The sequence below is a fragment of the Lepidochelys kempii genome, chromosome 4 (assembly GCF_965140265.1).
Source record: "Lepidochelys kempii isolate rLepKem1 chromosome 4, rLepKem1.hap2, whole genome shotgun sequence".
NCBI lineage: Eukaryota > Metazoa > Chordata > Testudines > Cheloniidae > Lepidochelys > Lepidochelys kempii.
This window is the reverse complement of record NC_133259.1, coordinates 135,516,158-135,536,376: the sequence shown is the minus strand read 5'-3', so window position 1 is coordinate 135,536,376 and position 20,219 is coordinate 135,516,158. Positions and strand designations below refer to the sequence as shown.

Genomic DNA, 20,219 nt, shown 5'->3' with positions numbered 1-20,219 from the left:
GTTACACGTGTTGCCCTTACATTGCATGGGATCACTGGGGACAAACACAGCAGGGTGGAGAGAATACAGTAAACAGCCTCAAACCTTCACCCAGGGCTCAAGCCCAGCTGCAACCACAGGCTTCTGGGAGGTTTGAAAACGTGCCGGTAACTTTCCCCCATTTCAGGTATCTCTGCACTTCTTGGTTCCCCCTGGGCGTGGAGGTGCAGAGACACTAGCGGAAAAGTTGTCCCTTGGCATTGCTGGTCCTTCCGGCGGTATAATGGAAGAGCCTGTTCCTAGGAGAGTTCCAGTCCCATGGTGCAGGCTGAAGGAGGAAGGCTAATCCTGATCAGCATCCAAACGTTAGATGGCTGCTCAGACCTGGGACGTGGTTCATGTCGTCACTAAGCATTAAATGCCCAGCCAGCAATAAAGTGGGGGACTCAAAGTACAGCTCCACCCCCATGCATTAAATGCCCAGCCAGCAATAAAGTGGGGGACTCAAAGTACAGCTCCACCCCCATGCTCCAGCTGTCCCGAAACCTCCAATTGCCAGGAGCTGGGATTGGACGACAGGAGACAGCTCACTCGAGATTGCTCCGTTCTGTTAATTCCCTCTGAAGCGTCTGGCACTGGCCGCTGCCAGGGATAGGATACGGAGCCAGGCGGACTATCAGTTTGACTCAGCATGGCTGTTCCTGTGTGTAACTAGGTACTTTTATGGCTCCTGCCAGGGTAGTGTCTGAGCACCTCACAGTCATTCAGGAGTTTATGTCCCCTCACCGCCGTGAGGCAGGGCAGTGCTATTATCCCCTTTATACAGACGGGGAACTGAAGCATAAATCCTTAGTGGTATCTGGGCACCTAACACCGATTGAAATCAATGACACTCCCCGGAACTCCACCGAGCTCTCCTGGGGCCCAGTCTGGTGCCACAAACACCAAGTCATTCTTCATCCCAAAGCAACTCTCATCCTACGTAGTTTAAACTCCTCCTACCCCATCTCCTCCCCCTCCCACTTCTAAGACTACGTCTACACTACAGAGCATAGGCCAGCATAGCTATGTCAGAACAGGCCCCGCCTGTAGACACAGCGCACGCTGACAGAAGGCCTTGTTTGCCGGTGTAGGGACACCACCTCCCCCCATGACATTATTTACAGCGAAAGACATTCTCTTCCACTGGCGTAGCTGCATCCGCCCTGGGGGTTTTGCTAGCATAGCTATGTCACTGGGACATTGTGTTTTTTTTCACACACCCCTGATTGGGAGCTCTGCCAATATAACTTTTAAGAGTAAACCAAGCCTTAAAAAAAGCACAAAAAGTGTTTGTCCTCTGTGAATGTCAGGACTATTTTGCAGAGCCAGTGTCCATAACGTCCCCAACCGGCATGCTTTGGTTGACTTCTGCATCTTTGCTTAAAGGTGAGCTTCCCCTGCTGTGTTCATTCCTCCTGGGAACAGTATTCTGGGGGACAGGAAACACTTAAGCTGATTACACAAAAGTAGCAAAAAAGGCCTCTAAACCCCACCTCTCTCTTAATACGTGGAGAGATGGCTCTGATCAGAGGCCTGGTATGAGCTGTAGTGAGAGAACCTGAGGGGCTGTGAACCATGGGATACGCCCCAAAAGTCTGGGTGTAACACTGACGGACCCTGGTCGCCGGGAGGTTGGCTCGAACCTGGGACTTCTGGAGCTCAGTGCATAAGCCTCTACTGCATGAGCTAAAAGCCATATGACGCAGAAGTCAACCAAGGCATGCCATATGGCTTTTAGCCAAGACTGTAGAGAAGACTCATTAATTGTCTCTCTCTAGCTGGTCTTGGTGCCACTAGATAGGACAGAACACCACACCCAGCAGGTGTGTGGGGTACATGGGCACCACACAAAACCAGTGGAGACAGGAAACACTCCAGCAAACCCTGCCATTTCGCTATGTGGCTACTCCTCTGCCCAACACCAGGGAGGGAACTGGACCTTGGATCATTGAGTTAACTCTGTATTATGGACGCACCTGATGACAGTCACTGAGCAGGGAGAGCTATGTTATTAGGCCAGGTATTTCCAGCAGAGAGAGGGAAGGATTAATTCCATCATCTGAGGCACTGGTAAGACTTTATCTGGACAATTGGGTACAGTTCTGGTCGCCATATTCAAGAAAGATGAATTCAAACGGGACAGGCATCGAGAAGCACAAGTAGGGTGATCAGGGACTGGAGAGCCCATCGTATAAAAGGAGACTCAAAGAGCTGGGCTCGGTTATAGCCTAGCAAAGCAAAGGCTGAGAGGGGATCGGGTTGCTCTCTATAAATACATACGCGGGGTAAACACCAGGGAAGGGAAAGAACCACTTTAACTAAAGGACAGTGTTGGCTCAAGAACAAATTGATCAACCAGCCAGGAATACCCAGAGGCTGGCAATTAGAAGGTTTCTAACCATCAGATGAGTGACGCTCTGGACCAGCTTCCCAGTAGGAGCGGGCATGGGGGGAAGGGAGCAAACAACCCCTCTAATTTGAATATGGGGCATGGTAAGTTTAGCCATAGGATGGCATGAGAGGGTTGCCTGTGATAGCAGGAGACTGGACTTGATGACCCAGGAGCCTCCAGGTGTTTCGGCCTGTGTTATCTGGCCTCAGACTAAAGTGAAGTCACTGTCAGGCCATTCTGCTCCAGGGCTTGCCCTGTTAATGGTTGTCCCGAGCTCTGATTCTGAAAGGCCTCCATTAGATGCTGATGAGAGCCGCTTCCACCCTCACCGCAGTGTAACTATCGACTTCAACAGAGCTGGCTTGAGACCAGAATTCAGGCCAATGCTTCATAACAGGCCTCGATCAGCCTGGCCCTCACACCCCTCCCTGCCTGCAACACCGTTAAATGTTGTGGGGTGTGCCCGGCTCCTGTCTTTTCCCGGAGTGGGAGGATGAGTGTGGGGTTCACCCTCAGCATTGTCTCCATTCTCTTCACAGGGACCTGGCGAGGAGCCACTCCTAAGGGGCTCCACCCAACTGGCATCCGAAACCTCCGGCTTGGCGTCAGCCTCCTGCACTGCGGGGTGGCTGCTGATGTGGGTTTCCATGGCTCTCGCTGCGCCACTCCTGCTTGCGATGTGAAAGGGAGCGAGCACGCGGCAAGCGGTGACTCTGTTTGGGGCGTCTCGTCGCGGGGCGGGCGGGGCGTGTGTGGAAATTGCCCTTCTCCCCCCCCCCCCCACCCCAGCCAACATATTCTATTTTGTAAAATTGAAGGCCTCACCAGCTCACTCCTGGTCACCCTTCCCCCTCCTTGGCTCGCTTCTCGTCTCCAGCGCCCTGTAGCATGTCCATGGTGGGGCAGAACCACAGACAGGCCCCTTCGTAGAGCCCAGCACAAGAAACGAGATTCAGAGGCCCCGAGCTCTCCTGAAACAGCCGAGCGAGGAAAGACTCCTGACAGATGAGCTGTCTGGAAGGTTTCATGAAACTCTGGCCTACGGGGACGTGGTGGGTCTCGCGATATGCCATGCAACTTTCTACACAGTGACCCGAGCTGCGGGAGGACCAACAGAACCCCATCCCTGGCTCAGACTGAGGCCGTCATCCACTTTGTCAGCAAGGCATTGCCTTTGCCCGCCAAGGAGACACCAGGCATCTCTGCGGGATACAGCAAAGCCAGGACTGTGCGATCCCTGACCTAGCTGGTTTTTCAACATGCCTGACAGCATCCTGTGTAGCTGGCGTGTAACTCCCAGCCAAACCCTGACCCTTTCCCCTCTCCTGTAGAAAACCATGTTCATGCGTTAATGGTCTTCAGGAAGAAACACGTGTGTCGCCTTCCATTATTTTGCCGGCTTTGGCAATTCATGGTGGCGTCCCCTTCTGAGCCCGGAACATTCTTAACTGGCCCTGTCAAGACTTTGGGGTAGTTTTTGTCGCATCCAAGTGTGCGGTGAGAGTAGGATATACTGTCCCAACACAACGCTAGTCTTTTTATAATCTCTTGGTATGTGTAAGCCTCCAGGCAAGGACTGATGTCACGTCGCTTGACTCGTGCTCACCTGTGACAAGCGAGTTGTTTGGTCTTAAAGGCTGTGGTTACACTGCAATAGAGCACCCGCAGCTGGCCCATGTCAGCAGGATCAGGCCATTGGCGTCATACAATTGCTGTGTAGCTGTCTGGGCCCTGGGACCCCATGAGCCCTGATGTCTACACTACAATTTTATAGCTCCGAGTCAGCTGATATGGGCCAGCTGCGAGTGTTTTACTGCAGTGTAGACGCCCTTAGTGACACAAAGGCTGTTCAGTGGGTTACTTGGTATCTCTAGTCACAGAAATGAAAGATGGGCTGGAAAAGGTTCAGTGGAGACCTAGCAACCAACCAACTCACCCAGACGAATGGCCACTTGGGGATACTCAAAAACCCAGCTGCCGTATGAAATGATCCAGGCACTAAATGCATCAGGGCATGGCCTGCTCTGATTCACCTTGTTAAATAGTTAGCTAACAAAGTTGCTCTCATTAGGTTGGCTTATGCCCTCATTCTTCAGACGCTAAGTCAACCTCTAAATAATAGGATCTGGGAAGAAGTGTTCTCTATGCTTGCTGTTTGCAGGATTTATTGCACCTTCCTCTGTTGGTGCATTGGGGGCCGGCCACTGCCAGAGACGGGCTGCTGGGCTAGATGGACCATGGGTCTGAGCCCGCATGGCCACCCCTACCTTTCTGTGGAGATACAGCGTATGATCCTGAGGGTCATGAGTAAGCCCCTAACTCCTGTTGACATCAGTGGCCGAGCTGAGGGGCCTCTGTGCTGGATCAGGCTCAGAGAGACGCTGGTGAATTGCCCCCTCATTAAATGCTCAGCCTGGCTGCCCCATGGAGGAGCATTTCTTGAGGGCCTCCAGCACTTTGGGCGGCTGGGTTCGAGAAGCACATTCCTTGGGTCACATGTCTCCAGCGCCACCAGCAGCCCTCTCCTGACATGTGGGTTTGTCAGAAGGATTTTGACAGGGCCCAGCAGTGGCAGGTGGGGATCGCGAGCACCACCCAATGGAGCACTGCACGCACAAGGCCCAGGATAGGGGTTTGGCTGCAGTCCGTTGCCCTCCTCTCCCAGTCCCCTCAGAAGTTGATTTCTTAGCTCGATTGCTTAAATTTTAAAGGAAAATTGCAATGGAAGAGAAACATTCCCGGGCCCTTAGTCGAGCATGAAATATGACCAGTTAATACTTACTTTGGAGTGATGCGCTGGAGTTCTGAGCCTAGTGTAACCAAAGTCCTGTTATGTTTCCCCCACCACCACCACCCCTGGGTTGCAGTGACCAAAGCTGTTTTTCCGTGGTGCACCTTAGCACAGTAACGTCTCATTGGCCTGGTTTTACAGAGGTCTCAGCTGTCCCAGAGGTCTTCATAAAATCAGGGCTTATGGGCAGGGACAGCAGGTGTAAATGTGGAACAACAAAGCTGGCTGCAGACATACCCGCCGGTTGGTGTCATGCACCCAGCCGGGAAGATGAGCGCTACAGAGAACAGCAGGCGGTGGCCACAGCTCGTGGTACATTGTGTTTTTAGTGGGATGAGGTGGGCATGCACAAGCCTAGTCTATATAGCTCCTGGTAGCAGCCTAAGCGTGGGCGAGCCTCCTAATAGTGCGTGAAGTGACACGACTAACAGCTGTGCTGTGCAAAGCCTGACAACAGCTGGCACAGCAGAGGCAGGATCTGACTGCTGACCCAATGACAGCTGGACAAGGCTCTTCCCTGTGTACCAGGAAGCTACTTCATAAGAGGCCTTTATGTGCCACGCTCCTTGGCTTTAACTAGGTGTGGCCATTTCCTGCCGTTCTGCCCGCAGTAGCCTGAGCTACCGGCTGCCGGCCCAACCTTCATGTGCTGAGCCATGTAATCAGGCCGCGTTATGGGTTAGACTGGGCGTTTCCATGGCCACCGCCTAGGAACTTACCCCACTGTCCAGTTCACCTCTCTGGGGCTTTTGAAAGGCTGGGCTCCCATTTCCTTAGCCAATATGTGTGCTGGAAGTGCGGGAGGGTTTTTCCCTCCAGCCAGCCGCAGCACTCGAAAACGTCATTCCAGCCCTAATGTCGGTGTGGAGAATTTTAGTCCTCACATGCTTGGCAGGGCAGCATGAGCTCTAAGTAAGGGGGGAGCGGCTCAGCTGGTATAAATTGGCTGAGGGACCTGGTGTCAGCTGTCTTGGGTACCCCAGCTTAGCACCACTTTTTTGAGCAGCAGCAGGGTCGGCTGACCAGGCAGTGACCAGTCTCAGCCTCCAGAAGGCTGCGCTCAATGGGGGCCTTCAAACCCAGGGCTTTAAAAGCAAGCTGTCACGTTTCACGCCTCAGATATGGTGGGTAGTGTTCGGGCAAAACAGCCCTAGTTCTTGTAAGCCAAATGGTTATTGTTTTCCCCACACCATCCTTGCAAGCGCTGCAAGGCCAACACATTTCAATGGCGGCAAAAGTCTCACCCTCACTTTCTTCCCCTTGTGAAAGCCCCACGTTTTATGGCATCCAAACCTTGGCAAGTATGGGATGGGTTCGCCTGCAAACGGGGGTCACAGAACTACAATGGACGTGGATGCAATTTGATGTCTGGATGAAATGAGCAAACTGTTGAGTATTTTGTTGGTTGCGCTGGATGGAGTCAGCAGAGATCGGGCCGGGAGCTCTGTAGGTGTCATTACACCTATAGGACTGAGGGGGCGGGGAGGGGGGGGGTCCCTCAATTTAAAAATGCAAAGCTTGTGGATGCTAAGCAATGGCCAGGTGGAGAAGATGTTGTGGGGAGGGTTAACACAAGAATTCAAGCCAACTTTTTTTACACACACACACACTCTCTCTCTCTCTCTCTCTCACCACAAAACCGGATGAAATTGTTATGTGATCATTTCATTCCATCAGTATTTGAAATTGATTAAAAAAAATCATTAAAAATTTCAACATTTGCCATTTCTTTTTAAATCAGTTCTTATATCCAATGAGAAAATATGATCACTTTGTGAGTGTGTGTGGGGGGAGTTTCCCTTTTTGCCATGGGCCAAAATGTTCGCAAAAATTTAAATGCTCAAAATGATTAATTTTTTCAATTCTCTCTACTAACCAGGGCCCCTGGTGTATCTGCTTGCACTGGAAAGGGGCTGAGACGGACTAATACGTACCCCACAGACTTTCCTAAGCACAAAGATGTGTCCTTTTTAATAAAGCAAACTTCTGTGGCATCGCTGAGCTGTATTTTCTGAGGGGCCATGCCATTTCTGGAGTGGTTTGGGAATTCCTTACACCTTGTGTAACGCAATCGCCAAAACAACAAAGCGCCTGGTGAGGAAGGCGTTTCTGCGGGAAGGAATAATCTCGGCAATAAAACAAGTGATGGCAGGTGATGCTGAGAGACTGTGTGTGTGCCCTCGCGGGGGGGTTGAATGGCTGATGTTAGCGTATACTACGGGGATATAATCTGTACGTAACTAAACTTCTATAAGCATCAGTATTCAAACGTGTACATGAATAAAGCACACATGCATTTTCCTGAGCCTTTGCTCCTCTTTATTTCCCCTCTGATCCCATGAGCGTGGCCAGTCTGCCAGGCCCGCCCTGAGCTGGCCGGGCTCATTGTGTGAGAGCTGACAGTGCTGGTTCGGTTTTTTGGCGGTGGCTGCAATTGTTTGGGCTGGAGGAGTGGGCTCTGCACAAGCGCCAGCCTGAGCTGCTGTCTGGCCCAGGTCTCTCTGCTGAGGTTGACGATAAGGCTGGTGTTTTCTTGTGTGCCTTACGGTAGCCCCTACAGCCCCCGCCAAGGTCCGAGCTGGGTGAGCCTGACTAGGAGGGTTTACGTTAGACAGGGGGTCAGCTACCTCGTGTCACAGTCCCTTCTAGCCTTAAACTCTATGACGGTATTAACTGAAAACATTTGTGCATCCTTGGACTGTTAATAGAGACTCAGGCAAATCATTGTACCCCCCAAACCAGCGTCACCTTTGGATCAGCCCAGCGCAGAGGGTTAAAAGCACACAGGGGTCCTGCACCATTTAGGACAGGGACCAACAGCTTAATGAAGGGGTTCTCAACATTTTGCTTTCTTAGCCCCCCCCCGCTAACATGCTATAAAAATCCCAGGACCCAGTGTGTGTGTGGTGGGGAGGGACTTGAGGCTTTACTCCCGTGGGTTGGGGTGGGGCTGTGGGGTGCCAGGGCTCAGGGCTTCTGCCCCGCAGGGTGCTTCACTTTAGCCCCATGGGGCAGAGGGTCTTGGGGCTCAAGAACCCCCTGAAATGGCTCACAGCCTCTGCCCACCCCAGTGGGGCCACAGACTCCCGGTTGAGAACCGCTGGGTTAACAGATTAAAAGTACAGGGGAAAATTTGGGCAGTAGGATGCAATTCCGAACCCTGGACTGTAGCCAAGATTAACCCACCCAAGGCCCTCGTGCCCAGCTTGCTTTAGGAGCGTTAATAACCAGAAGTGGTCAGGCTGATTCGTCAACTACAGCAGTAATCTACCACCTCAAGAACAGCACCCCCTGTAGGCAACCTACTTTCTGCAGGGTAGCGTTTGTGGCTTCCTGCGAGAGGGCCCTAGACATGTCACCAGCTGCTCAGCCGAGGAAGCATGGCTGGACACGTTAACCATCGCATGTGTCAGCAATGATTTTAGTAGAATGCAGGGGAGCACCAAAGGGATTTCTGGTTCAGGAAAAGAAAAAGGGCTTTAGGAACACAGCTCCTGAGCAGACACGCCAAGCATCTGCAGGAATTTCCCTATTGGTTTCTTTAGACTCTATGTCCATCAAGGCGAAATTGGAACGAAAAGCCTACTCCCATTCAAGGTTTGAAGGCAGGGTCTGGAAGTTTAGTCTGGAGACCAGCGCCGGTGTAAGCGATGGAAAGATGTTAATCCTCATTAACTATCAAACAACAGGAAGGGAAGCAGATGATTGGGGGAACAGAGGGGAGACGGGGACCTGAGCTGGGTTTTTTTTAAAACTGGATCCCCTGCCTTTGAATAATGATGTGCAACTTGCCAGGCAATGTGGCCTTTTACCTAGTGATTGATAAGCAAGGGCCTGGCTGGATGCTAACTTGGTCACTTGTATGAACAAATGAGTTGCCACTCTTACTCAGCCCGGGGCCAATTTCTTTTAGCAGTGTGTCACAGGTCCCCCCATCTACCCCCTGTGCATAGCCCCTACACCCGCAAAGACCCCCTGAGTGATGTCAAGCAGGCGCCAGGCAGGCACGGTGTCATGTAGGGGGTTGTCAAACGTCATTGCACCGTGCCCCTCCTTCTGACAACAAAAATTATGATGTGACCCCCGGGAAGGGGGACCAAAGGCAGAGCTCCTCTGCCCCGGGCGGGGGGGGAAAGCAGAAGCCTGAGGGCTTTAAACCTAGGTGGGCGGAGGCTGTAATCTGAGCTCCGCCTCCCAGGGCTGAAGCCATCAGGCTTTGGCTTTGGCCCTGGGTGGCCGGGCTTGGACGTTTGGCTTCAGCCCCAGGCCTCAGCAAATCTAACACCAGCCCTGGCGACCTCATTAAAACAGGGTCGTGAGCCGCTCCCGCCCCAGAGTTTGAGAGCCACTGAGCTAAATCTTTTCGTGAGCCACTTGTCCACTACATCGGAATTGACCACAGCGAAGGCTGGAAACGTGGTGTTTACATCATGCCCGCTGACAAGGTACCAGTGGCAGCCCATCTCCTTAAATACCAGGCCCACGGGCGGGAAGGCCCATGATACCTAGCGAGGAGCGGGCCCAGCAGTGTTTTGGGACAGGAGATCTCACGGGAAAAATCATTTTCAGTAGCTGGGTGGAAGAGTGCGACACCCAGCTTGCTGCAGCAGTCTGCAACTTCTATCACTGGGCACAGCGGTGGGTCCCTAACAGAATAAAAGGGGGGGTGGGAGAGGCGGGTTTGTTATATATTGCAACCTAAAAACACTTGCAGCTGTGAGTGCTGAAAGGGGTGAGCGAGCGAAGTGCACAATCAAAGCTGATTTTACTTTTATCGGCACAAACGGTTTCAGCGGGAAAGGACAGATGTTTGGCCCCACAGGCATGCGTAAAGCTCAATGGCATTTTGTTGTTGTTGCTTAGCTCCTGCTGGTGAACAGGGTCTCATGGGGAGGCGGGGCGGGAGACCATACTGAATTAAGGACTCGTGCTCAGCAGCTATGTTTAGGGTCGTCTTGTCTGATTCAAGCACACAATGCTGTAAGATAAAGGAAGATGCAATGAAATAGAGCTTCCTAGTGCTGCATGGATGGCTAGGATGGTCTAAGGGGGAAGACACTGCCACAGACTAGCTGCGTGATGTTAGGCAAGTGATTTTATACACCCTGTGCCTCGGTTTCCCCATCTGTAAGGCAGGGATAATAAATCTAACAGCAAGCATCTGGGTGCTACTGTATGATTACCTGGGGATGAGTCTTGCTTGGAGCTGGCTGAAAGTTGAAGCTAGACAAATTCAAACGAGCAATGCGGCTTACATTTTTAGCACTGTGGCTAATGAACCACCGGAAAAACCTTTAAACCAGAACCCTCTAAATCCAGATGGGTTTGTTCCTGAAGAATCCGCTCTAGTTCATCCACAGCCATTTGACTTGAAGCAGCAAATAATTCAGGGAAGTCCTATGGCTTGTGTTATACAGGACATCAGACTAACGTATCACAACTGTCCCTTCGAATCTCTGAATGAATCCATACTCCGGCTTCTGCTGGCACTTACTCCTGTAGCCATGAACTGATGGTAGCAACCGTGGGAAACTTTTGAGCAAACCTGCCTCGTGGGTACAGGGAGGCGTCTGTTTTTTACTAATAAGGCACAGCTGGAAATAGGTGTGTTGGGAGTAAATGACAAAATCCCAATTCTTGTTGCACTTGCAGCTACTTATCCAGTGCATTTGTCCCCATCTTAGTATCTCAGGGGTCTCTGAGCCATGGATAGAAGTGCTGGAGACTCCAGCCTGCCAGACTTTTGGTCATGTCTGCTTGATTTGAATGGGAACGTACAGCTGATGGCTGCCACGGCCCCTGAATCAGTCCCTTTTTACCAATGGGCTCGTCGGTCTGGCTGAGAAGGCAGAACACGAGCCAATGGCTGGAATGTGAAGCCAGACAAATTCAGCCTGCAGCTAAGACATAACTTTTTAACAGCGAGAGGAATTAACCGTTGAAACACTTTACCAAGGGTCGTAGTGGATTCTCCATCAGTGGCCATTTTTACATCAAGCCTGGATGTTTTCCTAAAAGCTCTGCTCTAGGAATTAGTATGGGGCAGGTCTCTGGCCTGTTTTAGACAGGAGGTCAGAAGAGAGGATCACAATGTCCCCTTCTGGCCCAGGAATCTGTGGATCTAATGCCTGCCCCAAGGGGTTTGCAATCGAAATAAAGAAGACCAATAAAAGGTGGGAGAAAGGAAGTAGAAGGGCCGAGGGGTGAAGTGACTTGCCCCAGGTCACATAGCAATTTAGTAGCAGAGCCAGGATTAGAACCCCAGTTCCCCAAAAGCCGGGTCCCTAGCTACTACACCACACTGCCACCAATGCAAGGGAACAGCAGTGGCCCAATGACTTTGCTAGGGGATGAGAAAGATGTCATGGGGACGATACTGACGGCCCCTGGCTGCAGTCACAGCACAACAAAAATTTGACAGCTGACACCCAGATCCTGTAAGAAGAGGATTGACAGGGAAACAGAAACTTCCCATCAGCTCCTGCAGTGCAAACAGTGCTAAAGCATGAACATGGGTGGAGCTGTTGCAGTTTGGTTATTAAACCATCATCTTTCCTCTCTGAGCGCAGAGACAGCTGCTGTTAGCTAATGGCCCGTGCAGGAGGGGTAGCTCGGACAGGACAAATGCTCAAAGCCCTTCTTTGTAAGGAGGAATTACAGCTCGTTAACATGAGAGATTTCTGCTAAGAGCAGAGATCTGGGCCAGTGTGCCAATGGAAACGTTGCTGGCCGGACTGCTGACAGCTCCCATCACATCTCGAAGGACGGGTGGAATCCAGTCCTGACTGAATTGTCAGTGGGTTGCTGACAAGGGTGCTGGAACAATTTGTAGAGTGGGGGTGCTGAGAGCCATTGAACCGGTCTGTAAACCCTGCATATGATGGAAACCACTTCAAGCCAAGGGGTGCTGCAGCCCCCCTAGTTCCAGCACCTCTGGTGGCTGATAGCATGGAAGCAGAAGCTCGTTTATCAAAGTCAGTCTACGGGTTTGATTTCAGTTTCCTCACAACGCCACCCCATGATCAACTGCCATGACTCAGCCCTTCCTCTTATAGCCCCAATAATCCCTTGCCTTGGTTTCGATGCTGATCTCACTCACACTAGTCACTGAAGTCACTGGAGTTACAGTGTTGGGAGATCAGAACCAGGCCCCTAGTCTTTGTGTGGAGAACTGGACTGCTGGTGATATAACTGGAGGCTGCATTGGCATGAATAACACCAGCACGTTCATAGGCTGCCAGAGTAGGCTCAGCACATCAGATGGCAGTCCCAAGGGGGTCTCTGTGACCGAATCCGTCACCGATACTTCATCCCTTCACTCCAGAAGCAACAAGTTAGTTGTAACTAACTCAGTGATATGCATTCCTGCCACCTCTGTCACTCCCAGTGCTTTCTAGTTTACCAACTGGTTCTTATAATGAAAAAGCAAAGGCCATCCATGTAACTGTAGGTAACATTCAGAACCACAGTGAAGGTTGTGGGCAAGATAAGGAATAATGTTCCAGATTAGTGAGTTTGAGGAAGGAAATGAATCTCAAACCCAGATAATTTCCAGTTGACCTGTATATTGGTAGGAGCCCTTCGCACATGAATCTCAGAATTTCTGTGACAAAAGCATAACACTCCTTACCCTTTGGAGACAGTTTTGGGTGGATCGGGGCATACATTATTCCATGCCGACATTCCCCAGGCTGGAAATCCAGGCAAGAGCTCACAGTAATACCTCCATCTGTGTCCTAGCCTGGAAGATGCTAAACTGTCTCAGGGGAATGCAGAGAACCCTGACGCCAGTAGGATCTGGACTCCCAGGTGGATGAGGGATCCACAGCAGAGTGGCAAGGAGGTCATCTATATGGACATCTATATGGAAGGGTGTTGTCCTTTCCTGCAAATCCACCTGGCCTCAATGCTCTGCGGTCCTCACCTAACGCATCAGAGCGAGGCTGGTGCTTTGAAATCCCTGCTAGGAAAACCCTAGAGAGGTATCCTTCTCTGTCCTACCACTCCTATGGTTTTTCTTCGTGCCAACTTGGTGGGTCACTGTAGCCCACAAAAAGTATGGTTGTCTAAGGCAACAGGATCTAAAGAACAACAGGCAGAGCAGCTAATAGGGAATTGCTGTTGAAATTCTCAAGACACAATGAAAAGGCGGAGCAAGAAAAGTGCTCTGAGTTAGGAGGGTGAAGGAGAACCATCCAACCCAGATGTACGTCATAGAACTCAACCCTCCTCTGGCTATGGGTTTAGGATCTCTTTACAAACTAAGCTGAAAAAAATACCCCAATGTCTGCTTGAAGGGGAGAAAAAAAGCACGACGCAAAATAAAAAGACATTTTAACCAGATTTCCTACTTTTTATTTCAGAAGAAAGTTTTGCATTATTTACTTTTTATTTATTTACATGTACTTCACATATGTGTTTAAAATGCACTGACTTCCCATAATTCTTTTGTTCCTGCTTAAATTAGCTGTTATTTTACAATACAAAAAATTATACCAAAAAACTGCAGTCCTAAATGTGTGTATGTATAACACCCACAATCCCCAGCAATGAAATAGTTTACAATACTTACTCGGTATTTACATATGAATGCAATAAACACTAAATTATACATATTAACAAACTAAGCTCGAGTCGGAACACAGATAAGGACTGTAAATAACTACAGAACAAAAAAAATTAAGACCGAATTAGTTCAAGGATCTTAGTGTAAAGAACATTTAGTGTGCACAAATTTCAGAATATAAAACCTATTTTTATTTTTATTTTTTATTTTTTTTAAAAATGGACTTTATTTATTTTACACTCTTCCACAAATAGATTTGTGTGGGTTTTGTTTTTTTTCCTGGTGAGCATTTTGGAGTGGGTGGATAACACAGGGAGAAATGTCTTTAGTACCTGGAAGACACACAAAGGTAGTTTATTGTTTTAGAAAGACAGTAAATTGGGCTACCATCATCCTGATCCAGAAGCAGAATAAACAGCATGTGTGTTATTGTAGATATTACTGGCACGTGATGAACTTACTTATTTCAAGCAACTAAAACAGAAAGCAAGGTTATGACTAAAATTATCTACAGCATGTCAGAAAAGTAAAAGCATCTCTTATCCTTCTCTTGCCTCCACTCCACCCCAAAAGCTAGTGCATATATATTCAAAAATGGAGACGGAGATGCACCTTTGTATATGAAACATGCATGTTTCTTCACAGAACCGGATGTTCCAGCTTACTTTAGGAATCCACTGTAAAACAAACTGTTGCACTCGGAAATGAAGATTGAAGATTTAAAAACCCCACAGAGATTACTATGGAAACGTAGATGGCTTAGTTTAAAAGTCGCTCCTGACATGTACAGTCAGTTTTTATTTTAAGGTCAGTGGTGGAGCACATGTATTTACAGAGCCGATATTTAAAGAATTGTGGCAAGCCCAAAGCCAGCAGGTTCAAAGTTCCATTTGACACTCAGTCCTGAATTTAGGCTTTTATGAAAAAGAAAAAAAAAAAACTCTAACATTCATGTCACTTCAGGACCGAGAATCAGCAGTCTTTGGCTTCACTGGTTTGTGTGAAAACCTTAATGTTTTATTTCAGTCCCTTGGGGAAGGGGGGCATGGATTTCACTGAAGGGTCATTTAAGCTAAATTTAGGACTGGCGAGATGAACAGCCATTTGAGAAAACACTCTAAACCCAGTAAATAGATATGTTGGTACAGTTTTGCCAGACAGAGTATGACATACAAGAACAATATTTAGTATGCATCCTACCTTTAAGGAACTATATATCTGGCACAAGATGCCTTTTATGGCCTGTCATTCTTTCATGATACAATATCACCATATTTTGGTACATTACATATTGGGAATTCACAGGCACCATACACATCTGTACATTGGCATTTTTGGTACAGTATGTTTTTAAGCCGATAGCTTTAAAAGAGACTTGATGGTGGGTGTACCCATAAATCTTCCCCTAAATACAAATTACTGACCAACATGACTATAGGGTCTGCTGCACCCGATCATGCATGCTAAAAAAAAAATCCAAATGAAATTCTGGTGAAAAAACTGAAGCAGGTTTGTGAACAAAAATTGGTTTCAATTAATGTATTTTTGTATCCAGTGGCACTAATTGAATTTTCTACATTCAGGAGGTTGCAACATTTCCAGTTAAAATAACACCTAAAAAAAAACCTTCGCAAAGAATAAAAATGTTCCCAGTGAACAATGTGAGACCTTGTATACCAAATTTCACCCAGGGTTATAAAACCCCAGAAAACAGTGATTTGGAATGGACTCACTAGCACAATCTTAATGATAGAGACTTGGGCAGCACACCATCAACTTAATAATCTCATGATAGTGGCTGCTTTAAGTATAAATATCACCTGTTTCTAATTGTTCTTTTTTCAAATGGAAGAGCTGTATTTTAAACTACTTTGCTTTTATTGTTCAAGTGAATGTATTTAAATACATAAAAATGCCAGGTTATGCCTCCTTGCTTTCTACTGCCAGATATCAGGCATTAATCTGATGACTTTTTAAAGCTCTGGAAAGTTACTTAATCATCATATGAAGAAGTTAAGACAAAACTCATACATCATTTAAAATGCATCAAAAATACATTAGATATTTCTGTTTTATATACACGCTAACTCTGTCCACATTCTGCACTACTGTATAGTTTATTTACAAGTGCAAAATCAGTGTTATTTTTCATTTATTTACAGATTCTCCTATGAAATTACAGGTGGTGGTTGTTTTGTAAAGAATCCCCTTTATGACCCCCAATCATCCACTTTTGATGTTGGTACATTGATGAAACACCTGCAGTTTGTTTTCTTCTCCCCAGCCCCTCCGCTCTTCTCTCTTCACTCCTTCCCCCGATAATTTATTTTGAACTGGGATGAAACTCCTTGCAGCAGAGATACGTATGAGAGTTCTCTTTTCCCTTGTCCATATGGAGCTAAGATACAGAGCAAGGCTAAAGCCTAAAGGATCTTTTTGTTTCATTTATATTAATAAAGTCTTATTCCTCTATTCACAGTTTTGGGCTCAATTAAACTTAATATTGATCAATTTCACTTGTCTTCCTTATTTTTAACATCTGCCCCTTAACTCCTTTCTTGAGAGTATTCTGGCCACACTTCCGCTGTAAGCAATTGAGACATAACAATCTGAGCATAAGACAATTCTCTAAAAGGGAGCAGAAATGTGTTTTTTGTTTTTTCTAAAGTAAAAATAATTTCACTTAATGGCCCCCATTTAGCAAAGCATTGCTTTACCTAAGCATAGGCATAACTTTAGGCACCTGCTTAAGTGCTGTCCTGAATAAGTATGGACTTAAGCATAAGGTTAAAAGCTTTCCTGAATTGTAGCCAGTGTTCGTTTTCCCAGTGTGATGGGTAATTGGGTAAGGGTCTATGAATACTAGATCTGCATTTGTGAGGTAATTAAATATATAGGGGGAAAATTTTATCTTGCGTTATTTCTCTGGTGTGGTCTAGCCCGGGGCAGCCCTATAAACAAGGGAAGTTGCAAGTTCTTTTGGGAGGTGACTCTGAGGTAATCTGTGCACCAGCTAACATTAAAGTTGACTAAAAACTTTCACTCCACAAAGTTTCTCCTTATCAACCCCTCCTGAGGACATTTAACTTGCAGGTTCAGAAATATATTTTAAAAAAGGTGTGTTTTTAACAAGAATGTTTCTGTAGTGTTGTTGTATTTGTTAGGAGAAGATTCATTAGTGTTTTTGTTTGTAGGTTTGCGGCTCAGCAAGTTACAATCTTTACCACCACCACTGTTGTTCTGAGATGCACAGTGATTTATTTTCCTATTCAAATGTTACACCTCAAAGAAAGAATTCCAGGTTCTGCAAAAACTGATGGACACGTTGTAGACGGCCAAAAACACAAAAGAAAAAGAAAAGAAGATGCAGTTACTTCAGTTTTATCTTGGGAAGAGGGCTCTAACATCAAACAATATTCAATACTTCCTTTGCAGTTAATATTTTTTCCCCTCAATCAATTTATTTTTCAGTTAGTAAATACCCCAGCCGAAAACAGACTCGAGCCCAGTGTTCTGAATAGAACAGAACTTACTATGGTTATTGAACAGCTGTACCTTGTTTGATACCTTAACGCAACGCCTATGTGTCAGCATCAACATCACTACTACTCTTGGCTGCGGTGTGGTGACAAAGTCGGTTCGTTAACAGTTACACTTTGGTTTTAAAAGCACTGGCAATACCAAGAATCTGCACCTCCTCTTATGTCAGATTCTAATGATGACAAGGTAGGCCGAATTTTGAGTCTAATAAACCTCATCAGCATCATTTTGAGGCTCAACTGCAAAAAGAGTTAGAAAGTATAATAAATTCCTTGCGACACCGAGCCCTCTTCTACAACTACTGAGTGCATCCTATCAGCAGTAAGTCTCCCTTACGTATCTAAGGCAGTTACCCCACACCGTACAGTCACTGGGGGAAATTCAAGATTGAACATTCAAACACGAGGCCAAACAGAGCTACTACGTTTTTTAAAATTAAAATCTTCAGACCAACGGGGCCTCAAGGAGCCGCTCCAGTTCCTTAAGAGGAAGTGCTGAACAGCAACGCTTCTGACCACTGATAGGGTGCAGTCCTTGTCCACAAGAACAGGGAAGGTCAAAGGGGCAGAAAAGGACTCAAAAGGTAACACCAAGTAATAATTAGGTAGCAGGCCACGGGTACACACAACTTCCATTTATGCCAGCTGGTGAAAACAGCAGCGTTCACATAAGATACAGGAACTCAATTCCACTTTCCCCCGCAAGATACTGCCACCAGATTAAGTAGTTTCTTGGGTGGGAAAATGCCCTCATCTTCTCTGACTACAAATGATGCATTACAAATGGCAGAGATTGCCCTGGGTGACTAATTAATTTTTACAGAAATATAGGAACACAATTATGTAAAGACCTGCGTGCACTAATTCCCTCACTTCCTAGATCTGCTTAAGTCTAGGCACTTGTGTGCATGTATTTCAACTGGGTTAAGATGACAGAACCACGAATGCTTTAGAAAATGACATTCAACTTTGTAAATATTGGACTCAGCGTAAGCAATGTACAATATTCAGTCTTGGCTTCATTCTTTCCTATCTTGATGCTATATATTAAGCTGGACCATAAATGACAAAAAAGCACTAATTAAATAATGTGGGAATAAACAAAATCTTTGAAATTATTACATATGAAATGACAACAACGCTGAAGTTTAATATTAGTGTTGAGGGCTGAGACGTACCTGGAAATGCTGCATCTCCCCCCCCCCCCCCTTTTTGGCACAGTTTGATAAATACATGTACTATAATGCACTTTCCATGCATAAACCTGAGTGTCATTTATGTTTGTACTACTGGTTTATTCACTTTGACCTTCAGTGGTGGTGATTAGAGGTTACTGGACCTGAAATAATATATATTTTTTTTTAACCGGGGGAGAAGAAGTCGAACCATCCTGTGGCATATGTCAGTAAAACTTAAGTGGAGCAATTGTCAAACAAAGCCAACTATCGAGTATATGAGAAAAAAGGCTGGATTCAAGGAAGTTGCGTTTCCCATATATTTTTAGTCTCTTGTGTGTCACAACTGTAAAATCTTTCTCCTCCTCCTCCGATGTGTTACTGGTGTTTAAAACCCTAGAGAGACAGTCTATGATGTCCATGCATCAAATACAGGTTCCTGGCTGTGCCGGGGGCTGTTGTTTCCGATTTCGTACTGCTCCTGATTTCTCTTTGTAGGCAATTGGCATTTGTTGTGAAACGTCCACCAAAGCACTGGCCACCGCAAGACCTGAAGTAGTAAATCAAGGTGGTTATAGAAGTGAAAGTCTAAGGACTGCAGTTGCAAAAAATCTTATCCAAAAAGTGATTTATTTATTTTTAAAGCAGCATTTTGATTTGCAGATTAAACTTGACGGGGTACTCAGAAGCAAGCTATTCAATAAAGTACATTTCCATCAAAGCAACTGCTTCCTGTCACCCGCCAAAGATAATCTTCTGAACATAAAAACCGGGATATTCATTTAAGCTGCTTTTATTGGAAACAAGTAATCATGCCACAGAAGAACAGCAGTTTCCTCAAAGCACTTGGGGATGGCTGGTGCATTATGCTTTACAAGCACCCTGCAACCACACCTTCCTGGTCTGAAAAATAGTCACCCTCCCAAAATAACCACAGATGAGAGAAAACCAAAGCGTTTACCTAGATCTGGCTCTGGCCTCTATTTAATTCAAATCCCTAATTACCCCCCATTGTGCAAAACTAGAACTCAAAAGCAATTTATGCCCTCTTCTAGTCCCTTCCTCCCCCTCACCACACTTACTAGCTTTGCTGATTGCTAAAGACAAAGATCTTGTCCTGACCGTCCTCCAGCTGCAGGCAACAGAAGCTGTTCCAGAGGCTATCTATATCTCAGCTCCTCACAAAGGAACCATTAGCTGAGGGGCTGGGAAAAGCTTGTAGTTTTGGGGGGACTGTGTGTGGGAGAGAGAGAACAATTGCATCTAACCTGATTCCCCTCATATAAAGTGTTAGGACAGGAGTGGGAAGAACAGCATCCTACTGCCCCATGCTCCCATCAGAAGAGAGAAAGCAGCAGGGCCTGGCCTTTGAAAGTCAGACAGGTGAACCTTTCTCTGTGGGGGGAGTCGGGGAGGCAAATAAGGCCCTTTTAAAAGTAACTATTGGAAACTTCCAGCCACTTGTGGCCCCTGTATTTTTCCCAGTGACTGGTGTTCAGATGAAATGTATCCCTACTTCTTCCAAAACACCCTGAGGGGAAAACAAAGGCAGACACCACAGTATATGGCTCTAAATTTTCACCAGTGATTACCTTGCACAAGCTCAGTGACAAGAAAGGGATCAAACCGCAGTTATAACAACTGTAGCATTTTCACGGTTAGCAGAAATTGTCTGGCGAACCCTGCATGCCGTTTGTTTAGGGCTTAATTATGCCGCCCTAACAAAACTGAGTAG

General features: G+C 47.0%; 2 protein-coding genes across 2 annotated transcripts in view; one reads left to right on the top strand and one right to left on the bottom strand.

The window, feature by feature from the left end:
* The window catches only part of GFRA4 (GDNF family receptor alpha 4), a 133,883-nt gene extending 127,201 nt beyond the window's left edge, over positions 1-6,682 (top strand). The window contains exon 8 of the mRNA XM_073342976.1: positions 2,953-6,682. Coding sequence (XP_073199077.1) covers positions 2,953-3,096 — 144 coding nt within the window. The 3' untranslated portion in view covers positions 3,097-6,682. The remainder of the gene's footprint in view (positions 1-2,952) is intronic.
* Positions 6,683-18,887: 12,205 nt separating this feature from the next.
* The window catches only part of ATRN (attractin), a 270,477-nt gene continuing 269,145 nt past the window's right edge, over positions 18,888-20,219 (bottom strand). The window contains exon 29 of the mRNA XM_073342975.1: positions 18,888-19,034. Coding sequence (XP_073199076.1) covers positions 18,910-19,034 — 125 coding nt within the window. The 3' untranslated portion in view covers positions 18,888-18,909. The remainder of the gene's footprint in view (positions 19,035-20,219) is intronic.